This window comes from Ostrinia nubilalis, chromosome 8 (assembly GCF_963855985.1).
Source record: "Ostrinia nubilalis chromosome 8, ilOstNubi1.1, whole genome shotgun sequence".
NCBI classification, from domain to species: Eukaryota; Metazoa; Arthropoda; class Insecta; order Lepidoptera; family Crambidae; genus Ostrinia; species Ostrinia nubilalis.
This window is the reverse complement of record NC_087095.1, coordinates 16,607,876-16,618,553: the sequence shown is the minus strand read 5'-3', so window position 1 is coordinate 16,618,553 and position 10,678 is coordinate 16,607,876. Positions and strand designations below refer to the sequence as shown.

At 36.3% G+C, this 10,678-nt stretch overlaps 1 protein-coding gene across 1 annotated transcript; it reads left to right on the top strand.

Moving 5' to 3' along the window:
* Positions 1–738: 738 nt before the first annotated feature.
* Positions 739–9,958, top strand: LOC135074288 (pickpocket protein 28-like). The gene is made up of 10 exons (XM_063968568.1): positions 739–743; positions 1,121–1,282; positions 1,776–1,905; positions 2,709–2,791; positions 3,784–3,904; positions 4,659–4,804; positions 5,093–5,201; positions 5,922–6,014; positions 6,713–6,852; positions 9,841–9,958. The coding sequence occupies exons 1-10, from the start codon at positions 739–741 to the stop codon at positions 9,956–9,958; spliced, it is 1,107 nt and encodes a 368-aa protein (XP_063824638.1).
* The last annotated feature ends 720 nt before the right edge of the window (positions 9,959–10,678 follow it).

Below are 10,678 nucleotides of genomic sequence, written 5' to 3'. Positions count from 1 at the left end.
CTTTTTCAGCGTCGTTTTTTGTCGTAGTTGGGTTTTAGTTTATTTACTTTTTATTATTTGTACTATTTTGGTGTTAAAGTGTGGCGCATAATATTAACAAAAGTTAAATTGATGAACTAATAAGTAGTAAAGAAGCTATGAACGAAAAGATGTGAATTATATGCAATCAGCCCATGAATACAGGTAAAGTCACAAGCAAATGCTAGTAATATATATTCAAAATGTACAAGTAAAGCGCTTTCAAATAATACCAAACACGGCATATTTATCTTAACTTTATTTTTTTACTCTGTATGTTTTGTCCGCTAGAGGGCGCCACATTAGATTTTGTGAAACCCCATATAGCCTATAACCAGCGGACAATTAAGACGCTTCTAATGATATGACATTTGTCGAATTCTGATAAGTAGTTTAGAAGTTACGAGGGAACAGATGAACATACATACATACATACATACATACATACATACATACATAACCTGTCAAAATCATAACCCTCCTTTTGCTTTGCCGTAGTCGGGTAAAAACAAGAGTACTCCCGTTGTACAAATAAGTTGTTTAATTTCTAATTAATTACAAATTAATTATCCTTGTGCAGCCCAGGGGAGGTTTGTTGCGGGAATAAAAACGTGCAATTAACAAAATGGATAGTTGACCTAATTAATCGTAATTGGCAATGGTCGTGAAAATATTCCATTCGTGTGGTGAAAGTGTAAGTCTGAAGTCGCAGTTTTCAGAATGAAGTAAGTTTATGTCGTAGGTAATAATTTCATCCCCGATTACTGAGTTTATTTTGTGTAAAAATGTGTAAAGTGTAACTACATTTTTTGTGCCTAATTCTTCCTTTTTAACTGTTGAAGAAATTTTAAAAATAGTATAGACCGTTTCATCCATGAAGACGCGCCCCACCATTCTTCCGCTAATGTTTGAGTGTTATCGGTACACGCTAAATCATCCATGAGTGCACAAGAACACTACAATAATGACGCTCGGATTGCTCGGATCAAACTCCCCGCACCCCGCGCATCTCTCGACCAAAAATGGGTGGGGCGCGTCTTCGTGAATGAAACGATCTATAATAATGGCATTTGGCGAAGGTTTAACACAAATATAATTCCAGTGAAGAGGCCGAGCGACCAGTAGTCGGGGAGGTGTGTCTCAGAAGGAAACGGAGGAAACGCCAAAAAAAACTTCTGAAACAACTATTCCAAGATTATTCCAAAAACACAACCCTTCACGGACTGAGATACACTACTGAAAAGGGCCTTCATATTATTGAAAAGTAAGTCCTCATAAAAATAAGTAATAAGTTTTGAATTAGTAAGTCTTATGGGGTGTTTTGTACTGGAAACTCCACGTTGTTCTTTGGTAAATCTGTCAATTCAAAACCCCCTTTAAGTACATCATTTATTGTGGATGACACAATTTGCAAAGGAAATCAATAATTTGTGATTATGCAATTTAAAAACTTCGTCATCGTCACTTATCATCAGGTGGGATACAGGCCAAGAGCTTCCTCGTAGTGGATAAAAAAAATAAAGCAGTTATAGCTTTCGATTTCTTATTGTTATCGGATGTGGAAGAGCTTTTTTTAGAAGCACGTTTCGAGTTGTAGTTACTCGTAATTTTCTTTATTAATGTCCCATTCGCCAAAATATTTTGCAATAATATTTTTTTCTCAGTTTATATACTTGTAAAGTATGTGAATTTTGAATGTTTTATACAATCTTAATGATTTTTATTACATCTAATTTATTATTTTCTTTTATCCTCAGGATATTCTGGCTCGTCACGTTCATTGTGAGTGTTGCGCTGTCCTTCTACCTGATATCAAAGGTCTGGAATAAGTGGAATACGTCTCCCGTTATTGTCAGCTTTTCCGAAAAACATCTCTTCGTTAAAGAGGTAAAAAGGCTTCTATAATTATTTGACCTAAAATATCTATCACGTCACATAAACTTAATAATATCGTAACAACATCTTATACACTGGTCATCACAAAAATCGACCCTCCTGCGACAAGCACTTTCAAACGTATGCATCCCCACTTCCCACCAATATTGGCACCATTTAAAAGCCTAGTTCTAAACTTCATTTCACTAAAGGAAAGGTTTTACCCCAAAAATGTGTCTATAGAAGAATCCAGAGTCACTTCTTCAAAAAATAGGTAGTTACGCTTGAGCCAACTTTTATGGCTATAAAACTGTTAAGTTGGGATTAATCGCTATCCATCTGTTAAAGAGGACACGTGAGATCATTATTTGGTTTTATAACCATAAAAATTGGTCTTATTGATCCCAGAGGTGAGCCCAAAGTGAGGTCTTTTTTCAAGTCACATTTATTGTATATCGCGTTCATGTTAATCGTTTATTAAGAAATTAAATGTGTTTTTCTATAAGGATATTTATTGGGCTTTCAAATAACACCAATATTGTTGGGGCACCATGATTGTGTCAGTAGAAACGAGTTTTCCTGTAAAACGTAGGTGGGCCGATTTTTGTGATGACCAGTATAGTTACTTCAATAAATGCTTTAAAGAAATTACGTCATTAGGGATCATCGTTGATTACACCTATATTTAGGAGATTTACCTATTAATATACTAATAATTAAAAGTTTTTTTAACTTACTGGCAGTGATTAGATAAATTTAAACTATAGTAGTAACATACCTACTGGATTAGAAAAAGATGGAACTTTCGGTTTCAGGTACCATTCCCAGCGATAACAATTTGTCCCGCAGTAAAATTTAAGAATTTCAATTACACGGAGATACTCGCAGATCTGGAAAAGTAAGTAAAGAGTAAATAAACATGGTCTGTAAGCCAACCCCACAAAATAAAAAATTGGCCAAGTGTGTGTCGTGCCACGCGCAGTGTAGGGTTCCGTAGTTGTCCGTGGTGACCACAATATATTTCAGAAGCAAGCGATGACTTCATCTAAAGTCACTTTCATTCATTTCACCGTTTTGTCGGCGTGATTAATATACATACCTCTACAAAATTACAGTTATCTAGTGTTAATAATTTCCAAGCAAAACCTCGGACAGACAGACAGACATATCGAAACTAACCCTTTTAAGGGTTCCTTGTCAGGACTACGGAACCCTAAAAAGGAAACAGTGTTATAAAGTTTACATCTACGACTAACACCTTATCTATGTCACCGTAAAATTGTGAATTCCGTCAGATAATAATCTGACGTAGTTAAATTACAATCTAACCTAACCCACTGTTAGTTTACAATCTAACGCGTTATATTTTAAACTGACAGAGTTCACAATTTCACGTCGACATCCTATACTAATATTATAAATGCAAAAGTAACTCTGTCTGTCTCGCTTTCACGCCTAAATCACAAAACCGATTTTGATGAAATTTGGCATAGAGATAGTTTGAGTCCCGGGAAAGGACATAGGATAGTTTTTATCCCGGTTTTTGAAACAGGGACGCGCGCGATAAAGTTTTTCTGTGACAGACAAAATTCCACGCGGGCGAAGCCGCGGGCGGAAAGCTAGTTATAAATAAATTGAACTGGTTTATGATTATTTTAGTGGAACTTTATACACTCAAACAAAAGGGTTGTTCAGCCGAGTTTTCAAATAATTTGTGATAGAAAGATTCGATTTGAAAAAAAATATTTTTGTTGGATAGCCCATTTTAGGCTATACATAATATCATCACTCTAACACCAATAGGAGCGGAGCATCAATGAAAAACTTTGCGAAAACGAAGAAAAAATATTCAAAAAATTTCACACGTATTTCAGTTTGTATTATTTTCAGTCATGAAGTCATTGACAACGACACCTTAGCAACAGCTAGCGCCGTGAACTTATTTTGTGACTGGCCAGCAGAGGAACTTATTAACGAACTGCCTGGTGACTGGATGGATAGATTGTTAAATGTGAGTTTATGTAAAATACTAGTATAACGCTATCAGAAATTAGAAAATGTATTTGCTTTTAACATCAACATCACTGTAATTCGTTCCTTCGGTAACGTATTCTATAATATACATCAAACCCTCTTTTATACTCTGTACAAATGTCGTCGCTTGCCTCTCTAATTGACGTAACTGACATTTTGCAAAACTTTCAGGCGATTAGACAGATCGATTCGTCTTGCGAAATTAATTAAGATGGTGTAGATAACTCAGTTTCGAAAAAAAATGACAGATACGTTAGTTAGAGAGGCAAGCGACGATGTGATATTCATCGTCATCATCATTTCAGCCATAGGACGTCCACTGCTGAACATAGGCCTCCCCCAATGCTTTCCATGTTGATCGATTGGTAGCGGCCGGCGTCCAGCGCTTTCCTGCTACCTTTATGATGTCGTCGGTCCACCTTGTGAGTGGATGTCTCACGCTTCGTTTTCCGGTACGCGGCCTTATACTAAGATATAGAAGCTCAAAGTTGCACAGCGTGCTATGGAGAGGACTATGCTCGGTGTTTCTTTACGAGATCGAATCTGAAATGAGGAGTTCCGTAAACGAATTAAGTCGCTGGCATAGCCTGACGGATTAGCAAGCTGAAGTGGCAATGGGCAGGGCATATAGTACGAAGAACTGACGGCTGATGGGGCAGCAAGGTTTTGGAATGCAGGCCGCGTTCCGGACAACCAATGTGATACTCATACTTAATAATGTGAAACTTTAGGTGTCGATGGAAGTAGACGATATTTTCTACGTCTGCAAACTCGGAAAAAATGATTGCACGGATCTAGTAAAAAGAGTGTTGACGGAGGATGGAATTTGTTTTAACATAAACGGTTTAGCAGCTAGTGATATTTTGAATTACAATACGTAAGTCTCTGATGTTTTGCTTTTAAGTAATCTTACGTGGTTTTATCTTGTATTTGTTATTACTTTCTAATGATAAAATTTAATAACAGTACGATGGATTTCATTCGTTTTATATAGATACAGACATTACAAATAATGTAGGTATCAGCATTTAACTTTGCTTGAAAAAAGTATCTTTTCTCTCTATTTATCTGTGAACATATTGAAATTGAAACACCTACATTCAGAATTTACTTGACTTTTAAGTGAAAACTAAAAAGCATAAACTTACATCTTTTTTATTTTTAGTATACAAAGAGAATTCAAATATTCATATAATGAACATGAGGCGAGGAATTGGACATTCACTGAAGGCTACACCAATGATGACGTAAACGCATACCCATATCGTGGCCAGGTAAAGTAACTCGCATAAATCAGGTCACCCTTGCTGCTAAAATCCCATCTAGATAACTTTATCTGACAGATAAATTAGTCAAGAATAATCATCAAGATTTTTATTTAATTTATTTATTAGAGAGTCACTGCCTAAAAGAAGTAGCGTAACGCAATTTACGTGTAAATAACGCAGTTGCAAATCAAAACCTTTAGGTTTATTAAAAAATATTTGATAATCTTATTTTAATAAAACACAATAATGAATGAGTCCTTGAACATAAAATATTATGTATCCTTTGCCATCTAGTCTCAAACTACGAAAAGCTAGTTTTGTGGCCACCACACCATTTAATTTTACTTGTATCATAATAATATTATGTGTATGGTCTTATCAAAACAGCACAGCTAGAGACGATAGCATAAGTAGTAGTGTGAAATCTTGAATGTAGTTGTTCTAAGTACAATTTTTAATTATGCTTATAGGTACTAGCCCACCACAACAATTAGGCGCATGACAGGAAACTAAATTGCACTCACATTAGACAATTGCTTAAATTACATTCTCATCCAATTAGTCACTAGTATACTTGTACTAATTTCATACCTAGTACTAGGTAACAGTTTGTCTCGAAGTGATTTGATATTCACCTCCCTAGCTCCAGTGACGCCATGTTTGCCGTGCGCCTAATTGCTTTGGTCGGATAGATAACGTGCTGTTGACTGTGTCTTTCTTTCTCAGGAAAGTGGTGAAACTCCCTACCTAAGCCTGAATCTGGCTGATTTAGAACCCATTAAAGATAAAAACTGCAATGTAGTATATACTGGTTATAAGGTAAATATTCAAATGCATCCTATTTAGATACAAGCTACCATAATAATATTAATTTTCAAATTAAACCATACCGTTTAAGGTGACCGTCGGACAATTTCGAATACACGGTGTTACTTAGCATTTTTGCCATATTTACAGAGGTAACTATATGAATGACACTGAAAACAAATCAGTAAAAAACAATGTCCTAAAATTTTATTTTTTAAACTTGAGTATTTTATTTTATCGACAATCTTCTCTATTTAAATATCTATTGGAGTTTGTAAAAATATTTTTGACACTTGTGTAAAAAGCTGACGTCCACTGTTTATTCCAATTGCGCCTGTTGAATGAGCGAGACAAAATTGGTTTATTTCAATTTGTACTGCAAACCTAAATTTACTAAAAACTCAGTGTGCTTTCTTTACCTCTTGTTTATCTAAACTAATAGGTATTGTTCGCTCTCTCTGTGAATAGGTATGGCAAGAATGCAAAGTAACAACCTGTATGTATAATGCATAACGTTAACTCAATATACATACTTGTCATCATCAGCTCATTTTGTGTCCACTGCAGGAGCACCACCCTCTATTGTTAGCCAGAGACACATTTAAAAACACTTCCCTTACCCAACGCTGATCCGACGGGGTTTTGAAGGCTTGATGTCCATATTTTGTTCCTTAGTAACCTATTACGAGATCCATGCTCCCTTTTTACAGATTTATTTGCACCACCCAGCCGATTGGCCTCAGGCGCAGTCCTACTATTTTGCAGCTCTACCAGAGCAAGTATCATCCATGGCTGTTGAGTTCTCTGCAGTATCCACCAGCAAAGATTTGCAAGCAGTAGCACTTAATGTGTATGTATCAAGAATACCTATTGTTCTTTTTTCCAATTCATCATATTGAATCAAATCGAAATTGGACCCACAAGCTGGACCAACGACATCATAAAGGTAGCAGGAAGGCGCTGGACGCAGGCCGCTACCAACCGGGCAGCATGGAAAGCATTGGGGGAGGCCTATGTTCAGCAGTGGACGTCCTATGGCTGAGATAATGATGATGATGACATTGGTCAAGCTTATAATATTAGGTGTTAAAGTATGACATAGCCGTTTTTTACGGAAAAAATAACAGTAATTTCATACTTACCCCTATGTTTATGAATTGGTCGACATTAAACATCCGTAAGTAATATTTTGTTGTGCTTAAAGAACGTAGGTCCATGCTCGATGAACGATGATCTTGAAAACAGGCAGTGGTTGAATGAAAAAATCAGGTGATCATACTTGGACCTGGACCACCATTGGCTGAAATCATGATGATGATGACAAAAATATTTTAGAGTTATGGTGGGACTGGGAATACCTACTAACTTTATCATCTTCGTTCGTTCGTTTCAGCCAAATGACGTCCACTGCTGGACAAAGGCCTCCCCCAAGGTTTTCCACAATGAACGGTCCTGCGCTGCCCGCATCCAGGCTCTTCTCGCGACCTTTACCAGATCGTCGGTCCACCTAGTAGGACGCCTGCCCACGCGCCCACTGCCTGGGAATACTAACTGTATCATCTATTAAAATATAAAGTTTCTTTTTCATGTTACAGGCGACAATGCTACTTTCCAGAAGAGAGGCCGCTGAAATATTTTAAAATATATTCCTACAACCATTGCAGGCAAGAATGTTTGACAAACTTCACCTACGCACGGTGTGGTTGCGTCATGACTTATATGCCATGTTTGTATTAGTTTATTTTTAAGTCACTGTGAATTGCCTTGTTGTTTTGTATTGATTAGATTGTTTCCAAAAGCTTTTGTATGTTTTAAACTCCTTACGATAATTCATCAAATTCTGTATTTCTTTTTTTAGATCATACTCATGACAAAATCTGTTCATCAGGAAGTCAAATATATTGTTTTAGAAGAGCTAACGGTAAGTTTTAGCACTTAACAATATTTTCCTACCTATTCCAAAAATACCTAATTAACAAGTATTTTTGTTTTTAATTTTTGTAGACGTTTTTTCAACGAGAGGCAGTGAACACCTGCAAGATTGCAGATGTCTACCGGCATGCAACTATATACAATATGATGCTGACATACATAAGACCGAGTTTAACCATGCTGAATTTGTCTTAATACAGCTGAAGAAATATTATAAAAAGAATGGCCAGGATGTGCATTTGAAACGGTACGTAGGTGTACTCATAAAGTTAATATTTCTTCGGATTAGAGCAACAACCACGAGCTGTCAACGAAACCGATTTTAGGGTATCACTGGATGTCATTTTTCTGTATCAGTGTCAGGATTATTTCATTGTTTTGTACAATAAATCAATCACTGAACTGGTCACCACGTTTCTTATGTAGGTACTATTTCTCATGAACATCCACGATTTCACCCACGTAAAATCTAAAAAAAATTCAGAGTTGTCAAATACTCGTAGTTGCAAAAAATCGTTCTGTTAAGTCTAATCACGCATCTCTTTTTATCACACAATGTTGCTGCTAGTGACATCTCACTCGCTTAGTCCTTTGTTGCTCTATTCCGCTAGGTATAATATTAACTTTATGGTGTTACCACAGAATAATAATAAGTACTACGTACAGAAGTTTTACTTCGCGAAGGTATTTAAAAAAATGTATGCTCAATGTCATTAACAATATGGTGTAATTTAGCTTGTCTCAAGAGTCAAGCAAGTTTGTCAGAAGTTTTGTTGACAAACGTCAGTGATCGGTACTGCGCCGAAGCTATAGGGCTGACTTCGGTAAAATGATGTGACGTGAGGTGCCAATCTGCAGAAAATGGCGGAGGAAATACATGATTTAGCATGAATTATCATGAATAATATTAACTACTTATTTACCTCTCAGTGTCTTCAGGCAACTTAAAAAAGTACATTCTGTGTTTTTATTATTATTTAGGCAGTTAAATACTGCACAGTATTTAGTACACCATTTTCTTTATTTTTTTCCATCATACACAAGAATACGCGTGCGTGAGTCAATGTTCGCTCGTATGTGAGGCCTTGTCGAATAGTACTCTTGTAGGGGGCAATCGTGCGTGTTTTGTTTTCGATGTAAACTCGCGGAGATGAACAGGCCTGGTGTTACTTCGAATTTTATTAAGGCAAGCGATAATACAATATTAACACACACAAGTTTACTGAGGGCTGAAAGTTTCCGCTAGGGGCGCTGCATCCGTCATACATTTAGGCTGGGTTGCACCATCTTACTTTAACTTTGACAAACGTCAAAAATCTGTCAAACTCCATACAGAAAATACCGGTAATCGTATTAGTTACGTTCAAAGTTAGGTGGTGCAACTCAGTCTTAATGTTATTTTTTTACGTGCTCACTAGTGAGCGCGTTTCGTGTAAACTCGCACTCAGCCCTCAGATAAATAATTGTTATTCATGTTTTTTTAGATATAAAAGTTCAAGTGTGCAGATATTTTTCAAGGAACCAATGTTTATGGCGATACATCGGTCAGAACTGTTTGGAATAACCGATTTTCTTGGCATCTGTGGCGGCCTTCTGGGCTTATTCTTGGGATTCTCATTCTTAAGCATTGTGGAGATCTTCTATTTTCTTACTTTTAGGTAAAGTATTTTGTACTTTCAACACCAAAAAATATGAGTGTGTTAAAGTACCTATATGTACTATTCAACAGTATTAACTGCCCATTGCCGGTCATGTGGTCTCGTTCTATCGCAAACAATCACCGTTTGATGAGAGCGAGAGCAAAAACGGAAATGGATAGTTAACACTAGCCGTGTGTACTCGTAGGTGCCATTGTTGATACTTTCAAGCCATAGTATGTATTTTAAAGCTCATTATTTCGTTTAAGGGTCTTCAAAACCATAAGACATGATTTGAAGACTGAGAAATTGGAGGACCCACCAAACATTTTCCACGTCGAGAAGTTACATAATGACATCACGGATCTTCCACTGCACCTTAAATAGAGTTCTGGTAAACGATGAAAAGTTGATTTTTTTAAAAGGATTATCAGCGATATTAAATAATAGCATTTTAACACTTTAGGAGTGTGGGTTTTTTTCTAGCAATAAATGGTTTGTGAGGTAGTAGGAAGGAGCTGGGTGCAGGCCGCTACTGACCGGTCAATATGGAAATCATTGGAGGGTGGTTAAAATGATGATGATAAATGTTATGTTGTTTAAGTTGTCTGAATTAAGCTAATTACCCGTTTTTTCATAGAAGGTACATATTTAATTTAGTAAAATTTGAGGTACTTAGCCCGGTTTTGACAGTTTTAACTTAACACTACGTAAAGAATTGTAAAGAAATCAAAAGAGGTGAAGTGACGCATTTGTGGTCGCGCATCTGACGTTATCAAGACGAAAGATCCCATTCTTTTGATACTTTTCATTTAATAAATAAGTATCTTATAAGTCTTATCAGCTGTTTTCAATGATAAATCCCAGTCGATAGTTTTACCAGACCATAAATAGTGGGTAAACATACTAACTTACATTGTAGAGTACTGTGTAAGGCCAATAGATCTATTCTCATATTATAAAACACTGCGACGGCGAAGTGACAATACCTCCTAACTGTATTTATCTTTTTGGTTTTCAGGAGATAGAAAAAATACATAAATATTACTTGCGCATATAGCAGCTATTTCCACAAAGGTTTAATGCTATCTAAAAAGAAATATCAGT

Bases quoted from the DNA above. Each gene is read 5' to 3' on its own strand.
- LOC135074288 (XM_063968568.1), top strand. The intron at 1,283-1,775 runs GTAAGTCCTCAT...TTTTATCCTCAG, and splicing joins GGCCTTCATATTATTGAAAA to GATATTCTGGCTCGTCACGT. The intron at 3,905-4,658 runs GTGAGTTTATGT...GTGAAACTTTAG, and splicing joins GGATGGATAGATTGTTAAAT to GTGTCGATGGAAGTAGACGA.